Here is a 14855-nt window from a genome sequence, read left to right as displayed (position 1 = left end):
TTTTTTTTTTTACTGGACATGTTTTATAGCAAAAAGTCCAAAATATTGTTTTTTTTTTTCCTCAAAATTGTTAGCCTTTTGTTTTATAGCGCAAAAAATAAAAACCGCACAGGCGATCAAATACCACCGAAAGAAAGCTCAATTTGTGGGAAAAAAAAGGATGTAAATTTCATTTATGTACCGTATTGCATGACCGCGCAACTGTCCGTTAAACTAGCTCAGCGCTGTATAGCAGAAAAATGGCATAAATTGCAGTATTTATACCATAGTTTGTAGACGCTATAACTTCCACACAAAGCAATCAATATACACTTATTGGAATTTTTTTTACCAAAAACATGTAGCAGAATACATTTTGGCCTAAATTTATAACAAACTTTGAGTTTACTATATATTTTTTATAGCTGAAAGTAAAAAATATTGTTTTTCTTCAAAATTTTTGGCCTTTTTTTGTTTATAGCGTGAAAAATAAAAAGCGCACCGGTGATCAAATTACACCGAAAGAAAGCTCTATTTGTGTGAAAAAAAGGACGTAAATTTCGTTTAGGTGCAGCATTGCATGACCGCGCAATTATCAGTTGAATTAGTGCAGCGCCGAGTAGCAAAAAGAGGCCTGGTCATGAAGGGGGGTAAATCCTCAGGTGCTCAAGTGGTTAACTAATTTTTGGGGTTTAAAAAAAATGTATTTAGTTTCATTACATGACATTTTCTAGATGACTGCAATTCAGCTTTAAATGCATTTATTTCTTGTACAGTTTTGGCCATTTTATGTATTCTTTTATTATAACCCTATATCTTTAAATCCAGCACCTTCTGTTGATGAGAACATTGCAGGTTACATGAACAACTTTTTAGAGGCAATGATACTTTTGGAGAAATCTGAAAATGAGAAAAAGGTAAAGTTATGGTCCATTTGGTCATATTAGTTCAAATATTTTCACAGTGTTTCAAACGGAACTAATCCCATCAATTTACCAGTTTCAAGAAAGGGTACTTTCCCAGCATGCCAGAAGTGCTAACTGTCACATTTACTTGTGCTCTCAACCATGCTGTTAAACCATCAAATGACTGCAGTCATAACTGACCACGTGCAGCATCATGGCAGTTGCAGATTAAACAGAGGCTAAGATGGAAGCTTCCTTGGCTGAAAAGGATATGAGGGTTTAGTTCCACTTTAAAATATTGCCTAAATTAATAGATTCAGTAAACATTTCCTACTGGCACTTTCTGCAGTTGCTGATTCACAGTGGGCTAGTACAATATTTGAAAAATTGAAATGTTTTTCAGGTATTTTAGCTCAACCGTGTGGATGTCTGCATTATTGGGGATCTGCTTCTCTTTCCATACACTGACTTGAAAGTATAAATTTTGGATATGTATAAATGCAAACAACTACCCGATGTTTGTAAGAATGACTGTGCTTGCTGTGTCCATTCAGCAGTTTCTATCTAGATTTGTGACAAAGGTGGGCATAGTGGCCAACTAACTTGTATGTCTACTTTACCTATGATTCCTGCTGGGGCAGTTCTGTTACTGAATTCCCACTTTAATGGTTTCATTGCATGTTAATGTACTTTTATCAATATAATGCATTTTGTTGAAATCTAAAGAGCAACCCTTCACCTTTTTAAGTTCAACATTATTCTGCAGGCCGTATTACAGAAAGTAGCTCAGCTGGAAGACCTCTGCAGCAAGAAAGAAAAGTTCATCCAGTCAAACAAAATGATTGTTAAATTCAGGGAAGATCACATTGCTAGACTTGAGAAGGCTCACAGAGACGGCCAAGCAACCTTGTCGAATACTGAACAGGACGACCTCATAGCAGAGATGAAGGAAGAACTCAGAGTTTTAAAAGGACAGGTAAAGACTAAAATGCATTGAAATGAAAGCACAAACTTTCATTTTTTTTCTGCTGTCTCCTTCCTCTGTCTGCATGAATCGCTGCTCTCTGCATGTGTTGACACCAGACAATTTCAGGTGACGGCCTTCTCCCCACCAGCATACAGCAGGTGATAGACATCCTCAGCTGTCCAGGTTTCCTTCAGAGTGTGTTCACTCAGGATCCAGATTTAATTGAACTCTCCTCTTTATTCTCTGAGAGATGTCCGATTTCCCCCCCCCCGGCCATCTGGAACCCTTTTTCTATGTATTTTAGAAGGCTGTACAGGAGAGAGAGCTACAGATAAACAGGTACAACTTATGTAGGAGCATTTATTTAATCTATCATCTGAGGCTAGTCACTTCAGTAGGATTTATGTAAAGGTTGACAACCACTGTAATGATTCATACTCCTGAATGGTCTAAGGTTCAGTGTTGCACTATTTAATTTGACAAATGAGATTTAACTCTTTCACTGACATTGATTTGTGCTTTTTGTTTTTTCTTTTGCACACGCCTAAAAGATTATTTTGGGCATGAAGATTTAGCTAAACCCCCAAACATGATATATTTTCTGAAAGCAGACACCCTGAGGAATAAAGTGGCAGTAGCTTTAATTTTTTGTCACATGATATTGATGCAATGGGATGTCAGTAAAAAATACTTTAACTTTAGGACTCACAAATGCAATATATTACCCAGGTTTCCTAAAGCTGTGCCATTTAAATAGATACCCAACATGTCAAACCTTAAAACTGCAGCAACAAACTTTGGTACCCTAAATTTTTCATAGATGCTTTAAAAGCCCTTTAGTTAATCAGATTTAAGTTAACCATGAACAATGGGCCTATAATTTTTCCTGTCAACCCACTGTGTGCAGCGATAAGTAATATGTGTAGCACAATCAACATTTTCTGGCATAGGCACCCCTGCTTGCATAGGCCCGTTACAGTCCTTAAATCTTTATCCTAAAATGCAGTGGTTCTCCAGTTCAATCTAATTTAAGTTTTTACCTACTTGTGACTTTCAAACGCCACACTTGCTATCACTTTTCATTTGTTTAGAACCCATGTCCATTATTCAGACTTGGCCTACCCAAAAACAGACTGCATGACACTCGTGACAGTTTTTCACTTGAAGCATTCACACGCCGTAATATCGTAAACTGCATAGCTAGGTGGCAGTCTTCTCTTAATTGGTATGGTGGAGCTGAAGGTCTTTCTGTGTTGCTGTAACATAAGAATCCTGAAGAATAGAGTTGCAGTATTCATTTTCTCTGCTTTCTATGTTTTTCTTCTAATGCATATTTTTTCATAGAGGTTGCAGAATTCAGTTTCTTGGAAAATAATGGACTTGTCTCTATATATGTGTCCTATATTTAGATTGAGCATCACCCACGAGTAGCCAAATATGCCTTAGAGAACCACAGTCTAAGGGAAGAGAATAAGAGTCTCCGCTCTCTCCAGTCTGTAAAACGAGCGCAAGAAATTAACAATCAAATGATCGCAGAGCTTGAGAGAGCTTTCTTGGAAGCTTCTTCATGTGCAAAGAATAATGGAGGTAAATTTATTTTTCTTTTTTGTTTTAATTGAAGCTGTTTTGATATTTATTAACTGTTATCATTGGTATGAGCACTACTACAAATTTGTGTGACTAAAGCTAACTAAAGAAATAATATACCAGAAGTGAACAGAAGCCCTAGGACATGGGTACATGGGTAGGTGAGAGGTTATCCTCTTGTCTGTCTCATTGCCTTTTGTGATGTAGGTTAAAACTTAGATGTTACTAGGGCTCTAAGATTTTTATTAAATGGCATTCTTTGCAACAGTAGGCCTGTCACTCTGTGGTATGGACTGGTCTTTGAAGTGCAACTTCATCTAAAGTTTTTTTTTTGTTTTTGTTTTTGTTCTTGTTTTTGTTCTTGTTAGGGGGGAGCATGTACCTAGTTTTGATAAGTACCCTTTCCCACTTCTGCTCGGATTGCGTAGGTGATCAGAGTGAAAGTTCATCCCCCCTGCCTGCATCCTCATGGGGTGTGTGTTTATCCCCCCCCCTCTCTCTCTCTCTCTCTCTCTCTCTCTCTCTCTCTCCTTCTCTCTCTCTCTCCTCTACCTCTCTCTCTCTCTCTCTCTCTCTCTCTCTCTCTCTCTCTCTCTCTCTCTCTCCTCTACCCCTCTCTCCTCTACCCCTTCTCCCCCCCTCTCTCCCTCCCCCTCTCTCCTCCCCCCCTCTCTCCCTCCCCCTCTCTCCTCCCCCCCTCTCTCCCTCCCCCTCTCTCCTCCCCCCCTCTCTCCCTCCCCCCCCTCCCCCTCTCTCCCTCCCCCCTCTCTCCCTCCCCCCCTCTCTCCCTCCCCCCCCCCTCTCTCCCTCCCCCCCCTCTCCCTCCCCCCTCTCTCTCCCTCCCCCCTCTCTCTCCCTCCCCCCTCTCTCTCCCTCCCCCCCTCTCTCTCTCCCCCCCCTCTCTCTCCCTTCCCCCCTCTCTCCCTTCCCCCCTCTCTCCCTTCCCCTCTCTCTCCCTTCCCCCCTCTCTCCCTTCTCCCCCCTCTCCCCCTTCTCTCCCTTCTCCCCCCTCTCCCCCTTCTCTCCCCTCTCTCTCTCTCTCTCCCTTCTCTCCCCCCCTCTCTCTCTCCCTTCTCCCCCCCCTCTCTCCCTTCTCCCCTCTCTCTCTCTCTCCCTTCCCCCCCCTCTCTCTCTCCCTTCTCCCCCCCCTCTCTCTCTCCCTTCTCCCCCCCTCTCTCTCTCCCTTCTCCCCCCCTCTCTCTCTCCCTTCTCCCCCCCCTCTCTCTCCCTTCTCCCCCCCCTCTCTCTCTCCCTTCTCCCCCCTCTCTCTCCCTTCTCCCCCTCTTCTCTCTCCCCCCCCTTTCTCTCAATACCATTTATTGTGGGGATCACCTTTCCCCAGTATCTGGTGATTGCAGGACAGCTCCAAAAGACCTGAGAGAAGTCTCCAGGAGAATTGGCACTCTGGTGAGGTTGCAGGGTTCATTTTGTGGAGTCACACAGTGTTGATCGTCTAATTCCAGAATGTCCCACAAACACCATTGAGCAGATGAATCAGGGATGGAGACTAAAAGCAAATATTTGTATAACACTAAAACAGTTATTTTGGAGAACTCCGTCCGAAGCAGTTGCTCTAGGTTGGTGCTGAAAATAGTAGCAGGCAGAAACATTGTAAGCTGAGGATGAAATATGGGGGGTTGCAGGCAACAATTGTCTACAATGTGGGACATCAGAGTTATTCTGTATTTGGCCCAGGCCCATGGGTCAGGAAATGTATAAAAATGTGGCAAGGTGGAGTATTCGGGGAAACCGCAGCCTGTGGAAAAGCTTCGGTAGCCAAGCCCAATTTCCAAGCTTTGATAGTGGTTACAAAGGAGGGCGTCAGTAGGTAGGGGGCTTTGGAGCCACGGAAAAGAAGGTGTTGAAGGGCCTCTAAGGAGCGTAGAATTGCTGCCTCTAACACTATGGGAGTATTGGTCAGATTGGGGCATAGCCACAACTTACCCATCACCAATTGGGAAGCCAAGAGGTATTTGTGGCAGTCTGGTAGAGCCAAACCCCCTCTGGTGGTGGGCCTCATTAATGTGGTCGATTTGTTTCACGAAGGACAAGATCACAAAAAGGAAGAAAATAATTGATTCAAATGTACATGTTCTTTGGAATCCATTGAGAGGAGTGTCTAAACAGGTAAATGAATTTGGGAAGCTTTTTCACCTTTATCAAATTTATGCAGCTCAATAGTGATAAGGGCAGATTCTCCCACACTTTGAGCCGTAATCCGTGGCTTTACCTGATACTATTGCTCCCAAATATCTGAATTACTCATCCCATTGTAGCTGTAAAGGTGACTGTGCCGAACTACTGGTCTCAGGGTCAATTGGGAATAGCAAGTATTTGGACCAGTTAACCCTCAGCCTCGTAATGGTAGAGAATTCCCTCCACGAAGGATCTGCATCATTGAGGAACAATAAATAAATCGTCCACGTCCCACGCCTCTCCTCCAGCCAAGCAATCCATAAACCCTTAATGAAAGGTTAGACTCGCAGGGCCTCCACCACAGGCTCAATTGCAATAGCGAATAGTGGTGAGAGGGCAGCCCTGCTGGGTACCCCTATGTAGGGTGAAGGGGGAGGATAAACCACCTCCCAATCTGAGAACAGCCGTAGGGCTGTGATATATAGTCTGGAGCAAGCGTATAAATAGCACCTACCAGACGTAAGGCCATTCCATGGTATCAAAGGCCCTGTCTGTCAAGTGAAGCCACCACCCTGGTAAGTACATTGGAATTTTGAGCATGGATATTCATAAAAAGTCTACACAAATTAATATCTGTGGCTTTATGAGCCATGAATCCAGTTTGATCTGCATCAACCACTGAATGCAAAAGAATTCAATCTGCAGGTGAGAAGTTTGGTTAGAATCTTTAGGTCACTGTTCAGTAGGACAATGAGCCTATAAGAGGCACAAAGTGTGGGGCCTTTGGGAGACTTATAAAAAATTATCACGTGGGCTTCACTCATAGGGGAGGGAAGTCTGTCCACTGCAAGGCATTGGGTAAACAACAGCGCCAATCGAGAGGCTAGAAACTCCATGTGTTCTTTGTGAAATTCTATGGGTACACCATCAGCACCTGGTTCCCATTAGAGAAGAAGTGCAAGCAGTTATTCAGTCCATCTTGAGAGATCAGCTGTACTAAACTAGATCTTTCCTTGTTTGAAAGCCAACCAAGGGCAACTGTGTCCAATAGGGAGGACATACTAGGTATATCTGGAGCCGATGGTAAGGAAGGGGTATTTAACTTTTCATAATACATTTTAAATTCATCCAGAATGGCATCCGGAGAAGTTACCACTCTACCATCATGGGTTCTGATTTCATGGATCAAGATGGTAAAAACATCATGTTGTGCCAACATAGCTAAAAGTCTGCCATTCTTGTTGTCTTGCTCAAAATATGTCTGCTTTCGGGAGTGGAGTTCTAATCTTGTAACCTCAGCTAAGTGCAGGTGGAGCTCTCTCTTGGCAAATTGGAGCAGATCAAAGTTCACCGTGTCAGGGGGGATTTATAGTGGGCCGCCTGGTCCTCCACCTAGCCCTGGAGGCCAGGTCACCTCAGCAATGTTTATAGGCAGGGGATTGCAGCATTGTTACAGAACAGAGCACAGTATGGCAGACCTGAATGCCAGCTCTGTTTCCAGGGGTCAGGCAGTAATGGCCTTCAATGCAAGATGGAAGCCTCAGGTGCGCAAAATAACCATCTTGGAAGGAAAATGTGTTGATATGAAATTTTCCTTTGAACAAAGTTGCTGTCTAGCAGAGGTTTTTTTTCCTTCCTATTTTTATTTTGAAATGGTTAGAAATCTTTCTCAACTTATGAAATCAGAAACCTAAAAATCGGGACTTCAAATACTGTTGGGCATATTTATATAACTGTGACATTCATACAGTTAATTTAAAAGCCTTTATAGCCAACAGCGTCCGGGCACCCTGGGTTTCCTTACTCTATGCATCCTTTGAATAGGCGCTCAACGCGTACATCTCTATCATATGTCGCTCAGTGGGAGCGCGACTTGGGGGCGGTCGTAGATCTGAAGGACTGGAATAAGGCCTGGTCACTTATAGCTAAATGTTCATTTAATACAGCCACACTGGATGCGGCATATAAAGTACTGTTTCGTTGGTATTGTCTCCCAGCTCATATATCCCAGGCGAACCCTGCCTATAGTGATCGCTGCTTTCGGGGTTGTGGCCATCGTGGAGATGTTGCATATATAGTGGTCTTGCCCAAGACTGATTAGTTTTTGGTCTCGTGTATTTGGCCTTCTTTACACCTTGTTCCAGCTCTCTATATATCCGGGAAGCTTCATTGTCCCATAACAGGCCTGTTGGCTTCCTATTTGTTCTTGTCGGCAACTAGAACAATTGCTCAGGTCTGGAAAAGTACATCTGTCCCTCTTCAGGGGGTGCAGGACCATATGACCACTCTGATGCTCAAGAACAGATGTCGAGTATGCGTAATAACTCCCAACCGAAATTTTGGAAAATATGGGAGCCGTGGTTGACATGTATGCTTTTCCCACGCTCCCCCTGCCTAGTCTGGGTGTATAATTCTGTTCGGTGGTGGCGTTCCCGGACCCATGCTTCTGGTCTTGTCTTCTTCCTTCTCTACTCCCTTTTTTTTTTTTTTTTTTCCTCTTTATTTTTGTTTGATTTCTGTGAGGCGATAGATATTTGCTTATGGTTTGAGCTTCACTGTTTTTGTATTTTATGTGCCATTGATATCCCCTGCATGGGCTTGCCTTCTGCAATGTTGGTGTTATAACATTGTTGTTTATTTTTACTGTGCCATTGAGAGCCCCTGCATGGACGTGTCTTTTGCTCAAGTCCTTTTTTAAAACATTTAAAAAGGTAATCAAATCCATTGAAAGCCTTTATAAATATTATCCTAAATGTTTTGTGGGGATTTTGTTTTTTGTTTTTTTAATGTGATTTTTCTATACATTTTTTTTTTCTCCTGTCTCCAGCTTTACCAATGCACTCCACACCAATACCCTCTGAAAATACTGCAGTTTCTACGGAGAGACTAAAGGAGAAGGTACTTCAGCTTCAAAGTGAGCTGGCCACAGCAAAACAAGAATATGAAGAATTCAAAGAATTGACAAAGTTAGTTGATAGTCTTCTTCTGATCCTTTAATACAATGTATCCTAAAGATAACATTTAGAGAGAGAATGCCATTGATGAGCTTGCATTTAATATGCTGTGCTTGTACTTGTTGCCTGGCTGCTATGTTGATCCAAAGGCTCCATTGCTTTGACACGGACTCCAAACAACTATACAGATCAGGAGCTCTGACTTGCAAGAGAGATTAGCCCTAAGTCACCTTTCTCTTCCATTTTTAGTGATGCTTCTTGGATATTGGGTCTAGTACCACACATTTTATATGCATGAACATTTTTTTCAAAAAGATATTTAATGCCTGAAAACAGCAATTAGATTATAAAGTTTTCAGAAGACTGCATCTTTAGGTAAGCAATTTCATAACAGCCAGTAGCCTTCCTAAACCTCTTCAAATTTTCCTTTTGCTGGGTCCACCAGTGATCAAAGTATTGGCTGTCACAGAGGATTGCATGACTGGAGCAAAGATTGTGTAATTGCACTTGATGACAGTTACTTGGTATTCAAGGATTCTTCTGCAACAAGAGCAATCCTTGCCACAAGCTTGGGAATATCAGCACTGCAGAGGTGCCTAATATTGAATGTCAAGTTAATTTTGGAAGGGAATACAGAATTAATCTATACAAATGTATGTTTGAATCTCTTAGGAAGAAGCAGGTTGAACAGGAATCTGAACTTCAGTCTTTGCTCAAGTCTAATCAGCATCTTGAGAACATTTTGGAGGCCATCAAAGCTCACAAGAGGAATGAAGTGTCTCAACTGAACAAAATTCATGCAGAGACAATAAAGGTAAGAATCCTTAGTACTGGGCAAGCAAAATAAATCTGCATTTAAATATTATCTGTATAGAACCTTTCTATTGTGCAGCAGATGCAAAGGAAAGCCATACATACTGTATTGGCCGTATTGTGTTCCTCAAGACAATCAGGGACTCACAATACATAGACACATAGAAGATGAGCAAGGAAGATTATTAGTTGCCCAGTATAATTCATATTCATACTTTAAAGCGGTAGTGTACCTACAGCTAAACTTATGGTATAGCTCACTTGTAGATAATGTGAATATCTCCTAAACATGCACCATTAAGGAGATATTTACATCAGCAATTGCAGTTGACATCTCTGCACATGCGCAGTGATGCTCTGCATTTAGGGTTTACAGTGCAATGAATGCAGAACGCTATGCCGCTATGATGACTCCTGTGTGTGTATGTGCAGAAGTGACATCATTGCTGTCCAGCCTTTCAAGTGTCCGGATTGGCGCAAACATGGAGGGAAAATGGGAGCACTGGCAGCAGTCGCAGCACTACTGGAGGGCTCAATTTTAAAAATGTCTGCCATAGTGTGCTAATATGCAGTATTGCACATTATGGCATACCACTGCAGGGGGCCTGTTAAAAAAATAAACCATAAACACTAGGCCTTATTACTGCTTTAAGGGACACGGAAGGGTAATTCAGGTACATAGGGTTATGCTCTCCTGAAAATTGAACACTAGCAAAACAAAGCTATAAGGACTGCTTAGTATCGCTCCAACTCTCATCATGTTCCAGTTTTTGCTAGTGTCCTAGAACTGATGTCTTCTTTACTCTGAGAATAGAGCACATTGGACTTTGTTGAAGGTACTGTCCTAAGTCAGCTGCAGAGTGCTGTACAGGTCCAGGGCTACGGTGCACCTGTGTGGTGGAACACTCTCCCTTAAGATTTGGGGAGTATATCCAGCTCCCTGAATGTGAGGCTATTTAAATGGCGCATGTCCCTTGGATCTTGACTAATCCAATCTGCCTAGTTGGGACTGCAGTGTGTCCCAGGACCACACAACTGCAGTAAGTCAGGAAATCGCCCCTATGAGAAACGGGGTGTGCTTAAAAACTACTCCTTGGGTACCCCAATGGGTTGACTTAGGAGTTCTGGCTACTAAACCTGCAGGGTGTTGGCGGGAGGAGGCATAGGGCCATTTTTTTAAATTGACGCCATTACACTGCCTTTGCATCCCTGCTGAGCATGTGCAGCCCCTTTCTGGTATGTCATACAGTACATGCACAAGCCATTTTCTAAAGCATGTTCAGGCCTGCTTAGTCTCTCTCCCACCATATTGTCAGCCACACCATTATCATCCAGGATGTTTACTGCTGTCTCCAGTGACAAGTCACAGATGGCATTAGCCATTCCTGCTTCTGCAGTGTTCTGGTAAATATTCCTTGTGGAACTTGCCTGGAAATAACCTTCTAGCAGTGTGTACTGCTTTAGGCACTCTTCAGAGCCCAGTCTGTTAGCAAGTTAGCCACAGCTTTTTTAAAGTCCACAGCCGCTGGCATTGCCTGAAGACTTTCCACCAGGAGCTATGTTTGTATATGCACCCCAGGGCACCTTTTGAATTTCCCGCTTGCCACTGGCTTTACCTCAGAATGGTTAAATCTTGAGGGACTGAGCATGGACATCAGCCGCTGGATGGACTATTGGTCACTCTGCATTCCTTCTGCCATTTAGTGTTGTGATGGTGTTTACCTGTTCTTTTTTATTTTGTTAGTTGTCTCTCCAGCTCTCAATGGCAGAGGTCCAACCTTCATTCATGCTCTGAAACACACGTATGATCCTTTGTTCTCCCCTAAGTCATGGCGTTTTTTTTCATTTTTGCAATGGATTCTTATCTGCCCTTGATTCAGGAGTTTGTTCCCTCAGATGCCTATGATGTGCAGATGGTAGTATTTATTGGACGTATCAGTGGATGTTGCCAATCCTCCAATGGACTGTCATTGGACTTCCTGACTGTTTTTTACAATGTCTGTGTCCCTTGGTGGATGATAGACAAAATACATTTTTGTACTTGATAAAAAATTTTCTTGTAGTCTGTTGAATGTGTTCCTCAATTAACTATTTTTTCCCCCCTGACTGTCATATGCAAAACCCAGTGGATTCAATATTTTGAGTCGCTTATGTGAAACGTGTACAGTATATACAGTAGTTTAGTACTTAGAAAAACTATGCAGATATGGAAAGCCAGAGATAAATTTTAAGTCTTTAAAGTGGTTCTAAAGGCTCAAGGTTTTTTACCTCAATGTAAAAAGATCTTTTGGGTGCCGCTTCATCCCAGCCTCCCTTATACTTATTTATTTCAGGTACTTATATAGTGCTGTCAATTTACGCAGGGCTTTACATATATATTGTACATTCCCATCAATCCCTAACCCTCAAGGGGCGTACAATCTGAGGTCCCTCACGTTCATATACAAGGGCCAATTTAGACAGGATCCAATTAACCTACCAGCATGTCTTTGGAGTGTGGGAGGAAACCAGAGAACCCGGAGGAAACCCACGCAGGCACAGGAAGAACATGCAAACTCCAGGCAGGAGGTGCCATGGCTGGGATTTGAACCAAAGACCCTAGTACTGCCAGGCGGAAGAGCTAACCATTTAGCCACTGTGCTGCCCGGACTTACCGGAGTCCGATCTCCATCCATTGTTTGTTTGGCAGCAGTGGGACTCTAATTGTATCCATAGTGTGATTCAGTCACCTGTGCTTTAATGTCTATTCTGCTTTTGTACACTGCAAAGTAGACATGTCATATTTTTTTTTTACATTTTGAATTTAGTTTGCGATCTTGTATTTTTTTTTTCTGTTCTACCAGATTCTGACTACGCCAACAAAAGCTTATAACTTAAGGTCACGACTTGTTCCTCGTCTCAGTCCAGATGGCATCCTAGATGATTTGCTGGATACTCCTAAATCTGGGGACTATCTTGAGGACAATATAATCAATGAACCCATCCCTCCAGAGATGAGTGAACAAGCCTATGAAGCTATTGCCGAGGAACTCCGAATGATGCAGGTAAGGCTAAAATATGCTGATGCCAGTTGGTGCATACCATTTCTGGGCTTTTCCATTCTTCACTGATGCAAAGCAAGGTCAGTAACAATGAAGCCTCAACTTAGTCTGCAGCAGGATGCCTTTACTTTTGTATTCCCAGTAGGTTAGTGGTACTCCAGTTCCCTTCAGCATGCACTTTGGTGGTGCAAACTAGTGCTTTCTCTTGGGTAGCTGTCAGACAATCCCTACGTAAAGAAGAGTTCCGTCACCCCCTCTCAAAAATTAAGTCAGCAGCTACAAATACTGTAGCTGCTGACTTTTAATATTACCTGCCCGGGGATTCAGTTATGTCCTCACCCCGAACTGATTTTTCAATCGACTGTCAGTTTTGGCACTGCCTTCTTGACTAAGGGAAACAGGCAGTGAAGCCGTGCGGCTTCACAGCTGGTTTCCTACTGCGCAGTGAATGTACGAATCATGATGCGCTTTGTGAATAGGGTGCAGTCCTCTGGAACCTGTGAAATGTCCCAGAGGACTGCGGGGGGGAGAGGGGGGCCAATTTCCAGCTCAGTTCGTCACAGCGAAATGGGAGTGGAGTACCTGTCAAAACCAGGTACCTGCTACCCCCCTCCCTCCCCAGAAAGGTGCCAAATGTGGCAGTGGAGGGGGGAAGGCAGATAAGTGGAGTTTCCACTTTTGGGTAGAACTCCACTTTAACACTAATTTGAAGTGAAACATGAGTCCAGTTTAAAATGCAGTGGGTTTTCCAAAACTACATGTTTTAAAATCAAGTCACAAAATGTTTAAATGTACACATTAAAATAAATATATAGTCCAATTTAGCTTGCTGCATATTCACAACTGAGATAACACAAGGATGCAGGATACAGTATGTGTACTGGGTAATCCTAAAAGCCCGTACTCTAAAGGAACTGTTACCTGTTTGAATATATGTTTCCACTGCCCTGTCTCCTCAAACACTAGGTTAGCTGATCCATGCTGATAACGTTTACCTCCAAGTTGTGCCTTACCCCCTCATCATGTAATGTTAGAATATTTACTGAATGAGCTTACAGGAGAGGCAGAGTTCTACAATGAAGATTTTCTTAGCCAGTTTATAGCTAGGGTATATTAAAAAGTTGGGCATTTTTGGCAATTTGCAAAGAGTGTAAAGATGTCTCCATTAGCCCTTTTTATAAGCTACAAAAGCCAACATTACATGGGAGCAATCAACTTAGAACTACATTAGAGGAAGAGTATACTTTGGTGGGGCTTTTATTTTTATTTTTTTTTATTTTTTTACAAATGCATACAGTAAAGCCAGGTTTTAATGCATGTGTTATAAACAGATTATAATTGAGTTTTGAGTCTGACTAGCTGAGTTACATGCTAGGGAATGTTTGTATTAATTGTCGGTTTTAAATAATTCTACAGGAGCAGGTGACAACACTGCAAGCTAAACTTGATGAGGAAGAGAGCAAAAATATGAAGTTACAACAACAGGTTAACAAGATGGAGCATCATTCCACACATATGGAAGAGGTTGGTTCACCATAATATAGTGGGGTTTTTTTTTGGGGGGGGGGTTTATTTGTATGTGTTTTTTGTTGTTTTTTTTTTTTTCCTTGTTCACATACTGTAGCTTGCAGTGCTTATTTACTGCAAATGATTGGCATAGTTACCAAGGCTTTCCAGGAATGTACTCTGAGACATGCATGTGCAATGTTGGCTTTCGGTGTGTGTGTTTAGACCAAAGGACACTCATATTGTACATGGCATTCATAAAATACAGACCACAGTGTGGAGCCTGCAATGTCCCATGGAATGTTTTGTGAATAACACTTTAAAGCACTGGAAGACAGAAAGTCACATGACTTGTTTACATGATAACACCCCCTTCTCATTTAATTTCTTTAAATTTGGCTTTACACACATTTGCTTTATAAATATGCTGGGGCTTTTTTGTTTTTTGTTTTTTTTGTTGTTGTCTGAGTTCCTTAGCTGAGATTTACATTTTGCATTCGTATATTTGTAGTACTCTATTCTAAAATGTTAAATGTAATTTTATAAATCATTTTGAGTAACGTAGAGGTAGTAGGGCCCCCATCCTATTTTTATATTACTATTGTGTACTAGTCAACTGGTCTACAGTTACCAGGACCATGGCGCTTACTACTGAAGTGAATAATCCTGAATATGAGGACTGATCCCCTGAGATATTGTACAATGTACATAGCACCCTTTTTGTTATGCTTCTTGCACAGCAGATTATGTTTTAGAAGCAGTTTGGTTAGCGCAAGTTAATTACACACAAAAAAAATTCTCATCCATTGAGGAGAGAATCAGAGAATGTTGGAAATGACGGCCAGCTCAGGAAAATTCTTCCAGAAAGATGGAGGTCCTTCTAGTTGTACATTAATGGGACACAGTGTGACTATTCAGGTACGTTGGGTTATGCTGCTGCTTTCAGGAGATTGGACAGTGGCAAAAC

At 42.2% G+C, this 14855-nt stretch overlaps 1 protein-coding gene across 1 annotated transcript in view; it reads left to right on the top strand.

The window, feature by feature from the left end:
* LOC149466411 (kinesin-like protein KIF15-A) overlaps positions 1 to 14855 on the top strand; it is a gene marked incomplete at its 3' end in the record, with an annotated part of 78566 nt that overhangs the window by 49115 nt on the left and 14596 nt on the right. The window contains exons 12-18 of the mRNA XM_089672544.1: positions 808 to 896; positions 1651 to 1860; positions 3261 to 3438; positions 8402 to 8540; positions 9201 to 9342; positions 12185 to 12385; positions 13799 to 13906. Of these exons, the coding sequence (XP_089528670.1) occupies positions 808 to 896; positions 1651 to 1860; positions 3261 to 3438; positions 8402 to 8540; positions 9201 to 9342; positions 12185 to 12385; positions 13799 to 13906 (1067 nt within the window). The remainder of the gene's footprint in view (positions 1 to 807; positions 897 to 1650; positions 1861 to 3260; positions 3439 to 8401; positions 8541 to 9200; positions 9343 to 12184; positions 12386 to 13798; positions 13907 to 14855) is intronic.

Source organism: Staurois parvus, unplaced genomic scaffold (genome assembly GCF_062004578.1).
Source record: "Staurois parvus isolate SC_StPar_1 unplaced genomic scaffold, SC_StPar_1.0 ptg000130l, whole genome shotgun sequence".
Taxonomy (NCBI): Eukaryota; Metazoa; Chordata; class Amphibia; order Anura; family Ranidae; genus Staurois; species Staurois parvus.
The sequence above is the reverse complement of the archived record's forward strand: the minus strand, read 5'-3'. Positions and strand labels throughout refer to the sequence as shown.